The 15,983-nt window shown below is 33.8% G+C and overlaps 1 protein-coding gene across 10 annotated transcripts in view; it reads left to right on the top strand.

Moving 5' to 3' along the window:
- VPS13B (vacuolar protein sorting 13 homolog B) overlaps positions 1–15,983 on the top strand; it is a 1,326,809-nt gene that overhangs the window by 1,175,417 nt on the left and 135,409 nt on the right. For all 10 annotated transcript variants that reach the window (XM_074200569.1, XM_074200570.1, XM_074200573.1 and 7 more), the window contains one exon: positions 6,345–6,541. In XM_074200569.1, coding sequence (XP_074056670.1) covers positions 6,345–6,541 — 197 coding nt within the window. The remainder of the gene's footprint in view (positions 1–6,344; positions 6,542–15,983) is intronic.

Raw genomic sequence — 15,983 nt, forward strand, 5'->3', positions numbered from 1 at the left:
TACTCACTTTGACCTGGTGATTGATCTTATCAAAGAATGTTTAATATTATTTTCTAAATTCTGAAAGTGTCACAAAGACACATTTTCCAAAGTGATATGAAAAAGAGATTATTTTTGCCCTTGGCAAAAGAAAGTTTAAAATTTCTGCAAGTGGAATTGATCTGTGTCACTATTATTCAGCTTTTTCATAAGAATCTGTCTTGAAGGATAGCTAGGTGGCACAGTGGATAGAGTGCTGACCTTGGAGTCAGGAAGACCTGAGTTCAAATCCTACTTCAGACACTTAATAATTACCTAGCTGTGTGACCTTGGGCAAGTCACTTAACCCATTGCCTTGTAAAAATCAGAAAAAAAGAATCTGTCTTGGTAGTTATATAACATTGAGACTTGTGAATGATGAAGGTCATAGTCAGGCAGGTTGTGTAGAATCAGTCTGTACCAACTGATCAATTGTAAGCAAAAGTACCTAATTTCCATTTTATGCTACTCTGAAGCACAAGAGATTTTCAATAGGAGAACATGTGAGTAAACTAAAGTTTTGATGATTTTAAAAATCAGTATTAAAAAGTAAATGCTTTACACAATAGTCTTCCTAGTTCACCTACAAGGAAAACCACATTCTAAGAAAATGAACTCTGAACTAGAAATTCATCCCCATACCAAGATAGTATAATCATGAGGCCAATAGTTTATTCACACTCAGGAAGTTAAATTTAAAATCCCAGCATGGGTTGGCATCTGACACACAATATGAGATTATATTGTATTCTGCCTTTCTTTCACTTAGGTGGCCTTGTTAAGAGATGATAAAATACACGTGTTTCCTGGATTTTGAGTGCAGGGAGGTGTAGGTCATTGTTTCTGGAACAAGAGTGGTTTGATCTCCAAGGGGAAGCGCCCACCATGTGAGAAAGAGAGCTTCAAGAATTCCATATTGTATCTCAAAGCAAAAAAGGCTTTTGTGTTGTTTTTTTTATTTCCTAAACTAAAATTAAATAAAACACAGGACTAAGAAAACAAGAATGTAGCTCTGGGGGCAACCCTGAACACATTGCTCTACTCCAGCTGTTCATGCCTTTGTCTTCCTTACGTTTTGTCTAGAAGCGTTCTGTTCTCCCCAACCTTTTAGCAAGGAGTGGAAACTGGATGTGTTAAATAGCTGATTATATGCCTGGCCTACCTTTGTATTCGTGCTTGACATTTTACTTTGGCACTTTATGTTATGGTATGATATTTAGAGGAGGCTTTTTGTTGATGATGTTGGAAGACTGTTTCTTCTTGTGTTGATCTCCTGAACAGTTGGGTTTCATTTAGAGTAAAGGAAGAGAAAATGGTTTGTCTTGGATCCTAATCTCTGCTGAACTACCACTGCCTTAGGGTGAGAAACCATGACCTTAATGCTAATGTGACATCAATGCATCTCTCAAAGAAGAGAAGAGTAGCTTCTGTTCCAGCAGCCAGATGCTTATCCCCCTCCCTTCTTTATATAAGTCAGGACAATTCTGGAACCACAAGGTTCCTAAGGTAATTCTAGCAGTTTAGTGACTGACTAGGACTAGAACAGGTAGCAATGCCAAGTGACCTCAGTTTGGCCAGTTAGTCCTTAAGATCATTTCCAGAATTTCCAATCTCCTTACCCAGAAATTTTTATTCTTTGATTCTTTACAGAGAATCTATATGTGGGTAAAATTCCATTTGTACCATAATGTTATAAAAGCAAGCAGATAATTTATTTTGTCTATGCTTTCTTTGTTTTTCCTATAAAATGACAATAGTAAAGCAGTACTTGGTCTTTGTAATGTCTTATATTTTGTGAAAAAATGAACACATATGATTCAAAGAATCATTCTTATTGACAAAGATTTCCACATTCTTGAGCAATGTGTATTACAACCATTAATTAGATTTAGATTAATCCTTAGTTTTCTCATACATTTAGATTTTCTTTCAATATTTCTGTTTAATCATTTAATACTTCAAAGCATCCATGGGAGAATGGAAATAGGCAAAATGGAAGATAGTGCCTGTGGGGGACAAGGGAGCAAGGTGAAAAGAGACCTAGGAGGTATCACAGAGGCCAACTTCCAAAAGAGATGTTAAAAGTTCATTTATCAGAGATGTTTCAATGTGGATGGAAGAGGGAAGAGAGCTGGGCCTGAATAGGATATGGCTTGTCATGTTTTGAAGGTCTAGGCTCCATATGGCAAAAGTTGATTAACTTAGAAAACTATTGTAAAATAGTCCAAGAGGTACCTGTGACATTTTGTGAGACAAGGTTTTGAATATCTTGCCTAGAAATAAAGTTATTTCCATGAAACCTATGTAACTGATCTTTCTTTCTAACTGCACAAATTACTATAAAGCCCATTTGATTTGACTTCTGTGAATCTCCAGTTTTTAGTATCTAGTTTGAATACTTATTTAATTTATGAACAAAACCCCCATATTCCAAAATATTGCCCTCTACCTTTATCTCTGGCCAACCCAGTTAGTCCACAATTTTGGGTGGAGTAAAGAAATTGTTTAAATGCAGTTTAAAATATTTTAATAGCCAAAAAGTAGGATAGTCAATTAGATGAGGATGTTTCAGAATTTGTCCTTGGGAGATAACACCCCCCCTCAGTTACAGAAACATAAAATTGTCCATGAAGATGAATTGGCAACACAATTCTAGTAATTATTTTTAATGTTACTAAATAATAAATTCCGTATATACTTTTTGTACTGACTTTTAAAAAGGCATTGCACATATTCAAATCTTCACCAATTAGCCATTGAATGGAAATATGTTATGAAATAACATTTTAAATTTAAATTTAAATTCCTATACAGAGGGGCGGCTAGGTGGCAGTGGATAAAACACTGGCCCTGGAGTCAGGAGTACCTGGGTTCAAATCTGGTCTCAGACACTTAATAATTACCTAGCTGTGTGGCCTTGGGCAAGTGACTTAACCCCATTGCCTTGCAAAAACCTAAAAAAGAAAAAATTCCTATACAGACTAAAATGCATTCAGTTTAAAGTTTACATATATACCTAAGGTACAGTTAATTTTATATGGCTGACTAATTTTTTTTAATTTGTCAAATAATGGGTATGAAAAAAATATAATAAAAATATACATATTCTTGACAGTCATTTGAAAAGTATCACGTGTTATTTATAGAAGATTTTCCAGTGAAATCAGTTTACTCGTTACTACTTCTCCTGACTCAATTCTGTATATTCAACATTTCTAAAACTACATCTTGGCAACCAAAGCCACCATTTTTCCTTACAGCTATTCAGTACAAAAATTAATAATAAATCATTTAGGAAGGATAACTATAGATTTTTAAACATAGAACATTCTATACTAAATAACCAATTCTAAACATAAAAGTATGTGATAGAGTTCTTTTTAAAAGAGCTCATAAAGTAGATCTTGGAGTTCTTAAGAGAATTCTAACATATGGAGCTATAAATATAGCATTAGAGTGCTAGAGATGTAGTTTCAATGTTGCGCCTAAAACTGAGATTAGCTGGGTAATGTCAACATTTAGTGGAAAACTGTCAGAGCCTACAGCTGTATTTTCTTCAGATAAGCATTTGGAGGATGACTGGTAGACCCTCAGGGACTGCCAGGTGGTACAGTGGCTAGAGCGTCTAGCCTAGAGTGAGGAACACCTGAGTTCAAATCTAACTTCAGATACTAGCTGGGTGTCCCTGAGCAAGTCACTTAACCTTTCTTGCCTCATTTTCCTCATCTGTAAAACGAATGGAGAGGAAATGACAGACCACTCCAGTATCTTTGCCAAGAAAATCCCAAAACACATGGAGAACTGAACATGACAGAAAAAATAACTCATCAACAATATAGGCTTTTGCCCATCAAATGATGTTGCCTCATACTGATCCCTAAGTGAAATTAATCTTCATTATATATCAACTAACTCTTGTGTTATTTCTCTTCTAGTATGATTTCAGCTAGTAAATTCCTTGGTTTCTGAAATCCAGCTATGTTTTCCTTCCTAGACCCTATAGTTTTCTCTCTGCTTTGTGAACTTTCTGTCTTTGGACTTTGAACCATCTTCTAGATTATTCTATTTTCACTCCTCCTCGTGACTCTGTTACCACTTCTATACCCATAAAGTCCACATAACTCAGAAACCTTCTAGTCCTCCATTTCTACCCATAACAGAAATAGAGGACAAGTATAGGACCATAAATTTCTCTAAAAATTGCTGTAAATATTAAAAAGATGAGAAGTGGAATGTGGCAAAACAGGCTTTTTGGGAATAGAAGGTTGACTGTTGCCAAAGGGTGAAGGAAATATTTATAATAAATGGACGTGGAATTCTTTGTAGAAAAGAAGAAAGTGAAGTGTCTAGAATGAGAAAGAGCATTCTTTTGAGATGGAGAGTTTATGGAACCACTGAATCATATGTGTGTAAATATTTCTAGCAAATTTGCAGCTGCTTCATTGTAAAGGATCTTTAAAATACCAAATTTTATCCAAAAGTAGTTTACTAGATTTTTCTTTGTACTTTAATCACTGATTTTTCTTTTAGTCTGAAGGTGTTGGTGTTTTTTTTAATATATGAAAAGAACAAATTAAATGTACAGATTTTGGATAAGTACTCCTGGTCACACAAATAAGCATTTCCAACTTTTCCAGCAGTTTCCATTTGGAGTGAATTTGCTCATGCCACTTGATCAACCAAGGAAAATAGGGTGTGTAGAGAGAAAAATGCTGACACATAACCCACATATTTTTATATGTGTTTTTACAGTAATTCATTTTCTATTGTTTTATAAATTTCCTGAGTGGTTTGGAATGTTCCAAAATGAACATATAGCCAAAAAGCTAGTCTTTAGGCCAAAATTGTGAACTTGGTGAAGCTTGTCCTCAACATCCCCTAATGTCCTTTTTGACTTCTCCACTTCTGTATCATGAATGCCCACTGCCTTCACTGCTTAAACCTCCTGCCTTAGCTTGCTGTGAATTTTTTCTGATTGCCAACACATTGACATTTATGCCCAAAGGTATCCTTCCCACTTCTGTACATGCCATTTCTAGCCTGAATGTGTTCTCTTTCCTCTTAGACTATCTATTCTTACCTCTCTATTTTAGGCAGCATGAACCCTACAAATCTAAACTTTACCTTCCATTATGAGCAGGGATACTGACTGAATCAGTCCATGAATCTTGGTAGTCATATTAGCTTGTTTTACATTTAATATGTGTAAGTTATCTCCTCAATGAGAATTTGAAATCCTTGAAAACAAGGATTGGTATCATATAATTTATGGTTTTCTCAGTAATAGGCTCAAAATAAAAATTCAATAAGCATATATTGAATTAAATTATGAGATGTGGACTGTGTTAATGAGCTACAAAAATGAAGATAATATATGATTATTGTATTGTTCTTGTGGCATGGGAGGATAAGATATTCCTCAGAGTTTCAAACTATTAATACTTTCTGTTTTTTAATAAAGTATTAGCATCAATACCTAGATATTAAATTGATTATTTAGAATTGTGACTATATGCTCTTTCATCTAGTTGGGTCACTTATAATCAATGTAGTATATATCTAAAGCTTCTAAAATTCAAACACCTAGGCTGTCATTAAGTCCCTTCATGATCCACGAGTAAATGTGATCCATGTTTAGCTTTATCTCATACTACTTTCCTTCACATTTACTACTGCTTAGTGGATTAATTTATATTCCTAATATTGGTCTCTTGAATTCCTGCCACCATGCTTTTGTTCATACTTCTTATACCTTGAATACCTTTTCTACCCCCTGTGGCTTTTGCTATTCCTGGCCACACTACAAAATAGTCTTAATGCTCCCTAATATATGAAGACTTCCTGATTCTTCCAAAGATTCCTCTTCTCTTGATCCCTTTGCACAGTTATTATATTATCTATCTTGCAAAACCTCCAATTTGGATTACTTCCATTATTCCCTGCCTTCACTCTAACACGTGCTACTAAATGAAGCCAGGGAAATCATTAAACTGTGACAGCTGAATCTACTACAAATTACATACATAATTACAACTAGACTCTCAATGCTCCTAGGTAATCCTTTTGTACCTTCTCATTTAACTGTATCCCATTTACCATAACAGCCTGAGAAATGACTTCTCCTTCCTTGAAATTCTTAAGCACAATTCTTACATGCTATATTCTATTTTTGAGGTGTTACTATTTATGCACATTTTATCCTTCATATTAGACTGTATCCTGTTTGAAGGAAAAGATCATGTTTTCCTCAGAGTACCTTTAAGATGTTGAACAAATACTTGGTGATTTGAATTAAATTTTTGACTTTTTTTTTAATCTTAATTTAGGTTCCTTGTAGTTTGGAATACTGGGATGAACTTCAGAAAACTTTTGTTGCTTTTCGAGAATTCAGTCTTTCTGAAAGTAAAGTTTATGAGCTCCAGTTGCCTGATATCAACTTTGTGAATGACCAGAAGAAATTAGTAGCCTCAGATCTTTGGAGAATTGTCCTAAACAGCAACCAAAATGGAGCTGACGACCAAAGGTAATGCAATGAAAATGCACCAGTGCAATGTAAATTAAAAACTGCCTTTGCTAGTAGAACAACAGCCAATGTATCCCAATTTCATTCTGCCTTTCCAGTCTGAATGTAAACTCAGAATCAGAAAAGAAGCCAAAGGCTACTCACCCCCCTAGTAGTTGGAAAGTTGTCACATAGAAAATACACACACACACACACACACACACACACACATATCAAAATAAGCTTCAGGTACTGAACAGACCCATTTCAAAGCCAATTTCTTCTTCTGGCTTTTTTTTTTACACAGAATTCCAGTCAGTGTTCTTTCAACTCCATATCTAGAACTCTACATACACATTGACAGTTGCAGAAATAATAACTAAGAATCTGTCGGTAAAAGAGTGGTCAGAAAGACTAAACAGGCATAGCAGCCTGGGTCCATTTAATATAAAGACAAATAGTCTCTAGTTATTCCTTAATAACCCCCAAGGGCATTAATGTGATATAGATAGCAAAATTCCCCTCTAGAAAATGAGGAGCTTTGACTATATAATCTGTAAAAGCTTCCTTTTAACCCTAATATTCTATAATTCAATTATTTGATTTTCATAGCAATGATCCTGAATTTTCAGGAAAAGCTAAATTTATTTAATCTACTCTTCATGTTAAGGAAGCATATAATATCTCCGATCATAGAATCATAGTTTTAGAAAAAACTCACAAGCCATCTCTTCCACCTCCCTCATTTTTCAGATGAGGAAACTAAGATTCCCAGAAGGTAAATAATTTATTAGGATGACACAGCTACATGTGTCCTAGACAGGATTTAAACCCTGATCTTCTTGACTCCCTCATCCATTAGACCAAACCAATCCTCACTGCATATGAAGGGATGCAAACAAAACAAAGACTGTAGAAACAACCACAACTATATTTATATCTATTTAGCATATATGTACTTTATTATATGCATGCATGTTATATATAAATAGGAAAACAAAAACAAAAATTAATGAAGATTTATAAGTACAAAGACACATTTACAAGAGGGCAAAAAGTAAATGAGGTGGGTTTTTATTTTTTGTAAAATTAGATAATATTTGTAAAAATGCTATGTCAATCTTAAAGCACTGTATAAATGCTAACTTTTATTTTGTTAAAAATGTAGCACAATTTTTTTCCTTCTTAATATATATATATGTATACACACACACACACACACATATATATATATATATATTTTAGAAGTAAATGATTTAAAATTGGGGATCTACATTGCAGATTAATGGCATGTTTATCCATTTACTGGTTCAGCAGTGTTGGTTGTAAGGGATGTCTTATGGTAATATTTTTTTTCAATTGATGACTTGAAAAAAGAACATTTTCCTTCTAATTTAATTTTGTTGTTGTTGCTCCCTAGAGTAATTCATTCTCTAAAGGTTCTGCCTGGCCTGAATTATACAATCTTTAATTTATTTTGGGAATCTGGGGCAGCTAGGTGACTCTAGAGTCAGGAGGACTTGAGTTCAAATCCATTCTCAAAACTCTTGATAATTATCTGTGTGATCTTGGGCAAGTCTTTTAAACCCATTCCTTGCAAAAAAAAAATTAGGTTGGGGTTCTTTGTAGCCATCCCAATTGTAAAGTCATTAACTCCCATATTCTGAAGTATCTGTTGGAAAAGATAATCTCTAAAGTACCTTCTGATTCAATCATCTTCCATGTTTGTCTTTCCTCTCAAAAATTTTGTGGCAGACAAAAACTAGTTGTTTATCTTTTTGCCATTGCCCTCTTTGCTTCTATGTTTCCCCTGTTTCCTTTGGGCAGTTAGGAAGCCTTTATTAACTGCTTACTATATTCTAGACACTGTGCTAAAAGGAAAAAAAAAAAACAAGTTCCCTCCTCTCAAGGAGCTCACAATCTATTGGGAAGAAAACATGTAAACAATTATGTACATGAATGTTATATACAGGATGAATTGGAAAGAGTCAATTGTTTGACAAGTGAGTAGAGGATGAACTGGAAAGGAAGGAGACTTGAAGCAATGAATACTTTAATTTTAATAGTCCAGGTATAAGATAATGAGGGCCTTCACCAATGCAGTTGGCAGTGGCAGAGGGAAAGGTGAATATATGAATGATGTTACGATGATACAGACTAAGACATGGGTTCTTGAGCGGGAGTCTCTGTATTTATTTTTAAAATATTTTGATAGCTGTATTTCAATATAATTTATTTCCTTTGTAATTCTCTCATCTGTGAAATTAATGTTCCTAAATCACAAAACTGACCATGTTATCTGATCATGTGTGTATTCAATCCATCCAGTAGTTTCCTATAATATCTAAGGTTAAATATCAAATTCTCTGTTTGGCCCTCCATAAGCTGCCCCTTTTCCCACTTTTCTAGTCTTTTTTATACCTTCCGTCCCCCCACATAGTCCACAGTCCTGTAACCTACTTCTTGTTCCTCAAACAAGATTTTCCAGTTCTTAACTCCAAGCATTTCTTTGTAATTCTATGTATTTTATTCATTTTAAAAATATTTTTCTGTGAAGAGGTTGGGGGGGGGGAGTGGAGGGGGCAGAGAATAAGTTAGGAAATATAAGCTTTTATATGAGTTCTGTTCTAGGTGCTGTGATAAGAGCTTTACAATTATCTCATTTGATCCTCACAACAATACTGAGAGAGACATACTGTTATACCTATTTTATAGTTCAACATATTGAAACAGAGCTAGGAAGTATCTAAAATCATATTTTTTTAATGCCAAAGAAATCTGTTATACAGAAAGGGTCAAATGATCTTACAAGATAATATGAATTTTTCATTAGCTCTCTATTCTGCCTAAACAATTTAGGACTTTCACTCCAGATATTGGTTACTCTCTTTTTTCCTTAGAGTTAAAAAAGTCTTAATACTTAATTGAAGAATAATCAAGTCAGGTAAAATACAAGTTGCATTCCACACAACCCCCATGTACTGTTTTATGTGTGTGTGTTTGTGTGTGTGTGCGCACACACACATGTATGTGCATACTTAAAATTTTTATTTTTTCATTCAATTTTATTTTCAATTCAAAATTTCCTCTCTCTTCCCTCCCCCTTACTCACCCATTGCAAAGGCAAGAAAAATAGAACCTATTACAAATATATATGAACAGGCAAAAAAAATTACATATTAGCTATGTTCCTAAAAAAAATGTTTCAGTCTCTCTCTCTCAGTTCTCTTTCTGGAAGGATAGTTTGTTTCATCATGAACTGAAATTGTGGTTGGTCATTGTGTTAATCAGAGTTACTAAGTCTTTCCATGTTGATTATCTTTAAGATACTGCCATTACTATAAAAGTTGTGCTCCTGGTTCTTGTCACTTCTGTAGCAGTTCACACAAGTGTTCACACGTTTTTCTGCAACCATTTCCTTCCTCATCTCTTACAGCATAATAGTATTTCATCTCATTCATAAGCCATAACTTATTTGGCCATTCCCCAGTTTATGATATCCCATCTTTTTAGTACTCTACATTCTTCATGCCTGTAGTTGGTACTGATAAAAAGATTGACTTTCCATTCAAAGTCAACATCTAATTGTATTACAGATCACAACATCAGGTACTAATTCTTGTGTCAATGAAGCTTATAATCAAGTCAAGAAATATGACACTTACTCAAATAACAATAATATGAAATAGTAAACAAATCTATAAGACAAAGTGCTGTGTATATGAGGACTTCCATTAAAGACAGAGAATCAGGGAATGCTTCATGGAGTGGTTGGCATTTGAATTGTGTTTGAATTGTGACCATAGCTTGGATTCAACAAAACGAAAAATTTCAAACTTCTTTTTTAGAAATTTGAATATTGTACAAATGAGTTAAAGATGACATTCAGTGTTCCAAATGCATAGTTGTCATTAATATTTTTAATAATTAATGTCAATAATAAATATTTGAGTTTAAATGTTACCTTACACATTTTCTAGCTTTGTTACTCTCATCAAGTTTCTTAACATCTTTAATTCTCAATTTTCTCATCTGTTTAAGGACAGTAATAATACCACCTCTCAGGACTCCTATGATATATGTAAAGTGCTTTGCAAACCCTAAAACAATATGTCAAAGCTAGCCGTAATGTATTATAATGCCATATCTTTTCGGAACACTTTCAGAGGCATGATATCAGTGGTCCTCACAATAACCCTTTGAAGTAGATAAGGTATTATCTCATTTGATAGGACTGGACATTAAAGTCTGAAAGTTAAATCACATGAGGAAGTAGTAGTGACAATAGATTGACTCCTAATTCGGTGCTTTTTAAGTCAGGTAGAGTTCAGGTAGCTAATTGGCTGAAATTTTGAGATTCAGTCTAGAAGTTTCTAGATTAGTAGGGCTTTTATTTTTTAATCAGTTTCCCAGCCTTGGAGATTTAGTAATGTGCAAAGGTAGTCTGTTTTTCCATCTTTAATGAAATGGCAAAAAAGGGCTCTTCCTATTAGGTACTGATGGATTTGTAGAGGGATTTGCCTCATAACTCTAGACATAGAAGTGTAAAATGTTATAGAAATCAGGAGTCACAAAGTAGGAACATGAATACCTCAATCAATAAAAAAGGTAAGCATCTGGTTTCTATTAATAGTATCAAGTTGGAAATGATTTCTTGATACTAATTGTGAAGGAATGCATTTTCATCATTGAGAAGTTAAGAGTTTTAGACAAGGTTAATTCCTCTGAATGGGGAACCTTCACCAATTGCCTCTGTGGTCAACTTAGCCCCTGGAAATGTGAGCTCTGGGAGCCAAAATAGTGGAGAATGACATTCAGTACTCTTTTCATCAAAGTGCTTGACACTGTAGTCCCAGGCATCATTTTGTACTCAAATGGGATTTGCAAGTGTAACTAATATTTCACACATTCAGCTTTGTTAAGATGATTTAGGATAAATAGATTTTTAGTTTGAAATTTGTATTGATGAATTCAGTGACAATAACTAGTTTTAAAAGTTAGTACTATAAATCACTGCCAAAATCAATATTAAATGAATGGCAAAAATCCTCACAGATAAAACTGAATTTCATTTAAAGCCTGCAAGAGAAAATATGAATGCTTTGATTATGCTCTTGCCATTTAAGTTTCAACATTTTGTTCAGAGAGAAACACAAAAACTTTCCAGACATCAGCTACCAGATATACTGGAGAACCAGTTCTTGGGGTAACCAGATGATTATAGTTCAAAAGTCAATTCTTCAATCTTTTGAGGAAGGTATAGAAATTTGTTTCTATTTCAAGCAGGCAGCTGACTCTAAAACAGGGATGAAAGAATAAACCACAGTACCTGCTACAAATAAACACTTGTTTGTATAATGTTTAAATATTTGTATATTGTAAAATGCTTGTAGGATTTAATTGAGGGGAGGGAGAAATAAAGGGGTAGGTTGATTTTTTTAAAAATATTTGTTATTGGAAAAAGTAAGTAAACTGATTTTGGACCATGAAAACGCTTGGACTTGTACCTCTAGTATACATATACTTTTCATATTTATTTTGTATTAGAGCTATTTCCATAAATATCTTATCTCCTTATTAGATTGAAAACTTATGGGACGGCTAGGTGGCGCAGTGGATAGAGCACTGGCCTTGGAGTCAGGAGTACCTGAGTTCGAATCCGGAATGAAACACTTAATAATTAGCTAGCTGTGTGGCCTTAGGCAAGCCACTTAGCCCCATTTGCCCTGCAAAAAATCTTTAAAAAAAAAGCCAAAAAAACTTACTAAAGTCAGGGATAATTTCTTATTTAGTTTTTTATCTCCCCCAACCCCTAGTATTGGACATATAAATGTTAAATAAATATTTGTTAATTATTGAAAATTTCATATTTAGTGGAAGTAGATACTTTATTATTAATTTTCCCTCCCTAAATATAATACTTTAATTCTAGGTCAATTAAAAAAGCAAAATAAGTTATCTCTAAGTAAAAAGGAAAAAAAAGAACCCAAATTAACAACCCAGTGTTAAGGATTATATAATATTGATGCCAAAATTAACAAAACTCACCTCTAAATTTAATGCTACAACTGAGAATGGCATCTTAAATATTTATGAGAAAAATAATGTGGGATAATATCAAAGAAAGTTTTCCAAATTTAGCAATTCATGACAATTGCTATCTAGAGCAATTAATGAATGCTTAATTAAATAAAATTGAATTAACTTTATAGTACATTTAATGGAGATTGAAAAACCAACAAATATAAAATGCCTTAATTTATAATGGTATTATTTTCTTTCCCAATATAAAAATCATCTTTTTAAGTTAGAAAAACATAAATACTTTTAGCTTTTATTTGGAAAAGTATCACATAAAAACTATGCAATGATTTTTGTCTTCTTTGTAATCTTGTTTTTATTTTGATTGTGGTTCTTCCTCCTTTATAGGCAACTAGTATTCACTAACTGAGGCTAGTCTTAGATTAAAATATTTGGAAGTTTATAAATTCTGCTTTAATATTTTGAAACTAGCCTTAGAGGATTAATTTCCTGTACTTTCTAAGTGCATCCCAAGTGGATTCCTTCATATCAATAATAAAGTATGAAGCTTTAAATGAATCCTATTATTTAGAAAAAATTGTGAGGTTGGGGAAAGGAGGTAAAGACTTAGCTTCTAGCACTGAAACAATTTTTAATTTTCTGGAATAATGTGGTATGTTTGTGATTGTTTTATCTTTCATTGCTTTTATCCCAAATCTACTAAAAACCAACTAGGAAGCTGTGATAGAAATTGTTAGATAAGCATCTGAATGAATCTCCTCTAGATTAGAAGAAAAACCTTCCTTAACCTTCTCATCCTTTGGATTCTTCTACATGTAAATTCATTATTTAATAGAACTACACATTTAAATAGAGTTATAGTATACTTTTCTCACATCACTGTAAAGAAGATAGTATATTATTCCCGTTTTACAGATGTGGAAATTAGGGCTCAGAGAAGTTGTGCCTTGCCTATAATCATGGCTGGAAAGGCCTGAAAAGATTCAAACCCAAGTCTCTTGAGTCTAAATCCAATGCTTTTTGACCACACCATGCTGAACCTAATACAGAATGTATTCAATGGTTCTTCACATCTCTAAGTTACAATTAATTGCTTGAACTACTTTTTACCTCTTATTCTTGATCTATATTTGTTCTACTTCCTTTTCTATTCATTCATTTTTTTTCTTTTTTCATTCAGCTGCAAGTTCTTTACAGAATCTTAAAATTTGAGAGTTGGAAGAGACCTCACCAACCATCTAGTCAAATCCATGTAAAAAGCAACCCCCCCACAACATATTTGATAAACCTCTGCCTGAAAATCTCCAAAAAAAGTGGAACCTACCACCTTTTGAGACATGTTCCATTTATGAACAGCTCTGATTATTAGAAAATTATTCTTTTCATTAAGCTTAAATTTGCCTCTCTGCCCCTTTCTTCCCCTAAATGTCCTCCCAAACCCTTTCTTCTGCCCTCTAAATGTGCCCAGTTCTTTCCACTGATCTTCATATGAGCCTTATATGCATTCAAGGTCCTTTACCATTCTGATTTCCCTCCTTTGGAACAATGTCTTTCTTAAACTATGGCACTGAGACCTATATACACATATGATACTCTATTTGAGATCTGTACTTTTAAATGATGAGTATGTAAGAGGGGCACAAAGTACCATGGTATGATATCTAAGTTGGGAAAGGATCAAAGAGGAAAGTGATTAGGAGAATAAGGGAATTTTTCACAGAGGAGTTGGTGTTGAATTGTGATTTTATTTTTTTATTTATTTTTTTAGGTTTTTTTTTTTTTTTTTGGCAAGGCAAATGGGGTTAAGTGGCTTGCCCAAGGCCACACAGCTAGGTAATTATTAAATGTCTGAGACCAGATTTGAACCCAGGTACTCCTGACTCCAGGGCTGGTGCTTTATCCACTGCGCCACCTAGCCGCCCTGAATTGTGATTTTAAGAGAATAAATAGACCTTCCACAATGGGGCAGATTTCCTAACCTCCTTTTCAGAAAATTGATTAATTTACCAGTTCACAAAAAACAAATATAACATTGACTGTTCCCAATGAGGATAATAATAGTATCTATTTCTCAGGGTTGCAAGTCAGGATCAAATGAAGTAACATGTAAAGCAATTTTCACATCTAAAGTACAATTTAAATATTAGCTGTTATTTTTGTTGTTATTATAATCATCATTATTACTAATTTTGTGATATTGGGCAAGTCACTTTATGACCTTTGCTTTCATTTATAGACAGAATGCCAATATTTATGGTTTAGACTCTCTAGTCATTACATCATTCATTGGACAAAGTTTTCAAATTTAATACAACAATTAAATGAATGTTTCTTTGTTCAGTCTCTCTAAAAACTATGAGTTTTTTTTGCATCCTTGGCTCTATTTTTGCCTGTCTCACCATGGAAACAGAAAGGAGTTTTATAGGACTGGGCTTTCTCTTTTCCCTACTTCATCAGCCTCCATGGCCTACAGATTGTAGTACTTGATATCTGACCTTTTGATGAACATCTCTGAACTTAACTACACTAGTGATCACATAACAGTCTTAGCTAGACCTAGTTCTTTCAGAATTGTAGAACATGGTAGAATTATATCTTAATAGCCTTCAGTCCAAGATTAGAATTGGGCAAGGCACCTAAGTAAGTAAATTACTTATAGTTCATCCTCAGAAAAAGCATTTTTAGGCAAAACTTATATTCTTCATGATTTCATAATCCTTCTTGACAAACTCCAGGCTTATTTGTTGATGCACCCAAAAGACTTTGGACCTACATGTTAAACTTGCCCAGTTACTGTGAGCAATTAGATAACTTGTTTGTGCTACTAAAGAAAAGAATTGCTTGGTTATCATGGGATAACTTTTTGGTTTTATTTGTTTTTTTAAGATTATAGGCAGCTTTGTTCTCAAAAAATGAGCCTCCTGTGGTAGGTGGGAAAAAATCTTCAATCCAGAAAACTGCCAGATACCCACGATAAGTTATAGATTATACAGCTGTATTGGCAAGAAGGATTGGTTAGGTGTACAATAGTTAGAATTGGGAATATGCAGATAAGGATGGTTACTTAAAAAAAAAGGAAGACTTGATTCTCCAGAATACAAACAGATGCTATATAAAAAAAAGGCAGCTTTCAGCAGACAGCATCATTTTGGCTATATCATTTTGCTCTGGAAGCACATGAACTTTTTTATAGCATATGCTCATCAAACCAGCTCAGCACTTCTTCCTCATCCTTCCGCAGTCCACTAGGTCAACATTCATCATTGAGTTCTACTTAAGCAGAACAAGGAATAGATGTAAAGTGCAGACTTGAGCTCTGATGTGAAAGAAGCCAATTTCATTCTCTTTCTCACCTGCCTGTTTTATGAGGTAAAAATCGAATCTGGGCCCAAAATATTTCACAAGTTAATCTCTGAAAAGT

Source organism: Macrotis lagotis, chromosome X (genome assembly GCF_037893015.1).
Source record: "Macrotis lagotis isolate mMagLag1 chromosome X, bilby.v1.9.chrom.fasta, whole genome shotgun sequence".
Lineage (NCBI taxonomy): Eukaryota > Metazoa > Chordata > Mammalia > Peramelemorphia > Peramelidae > Macrotis > Macrotis lagotis.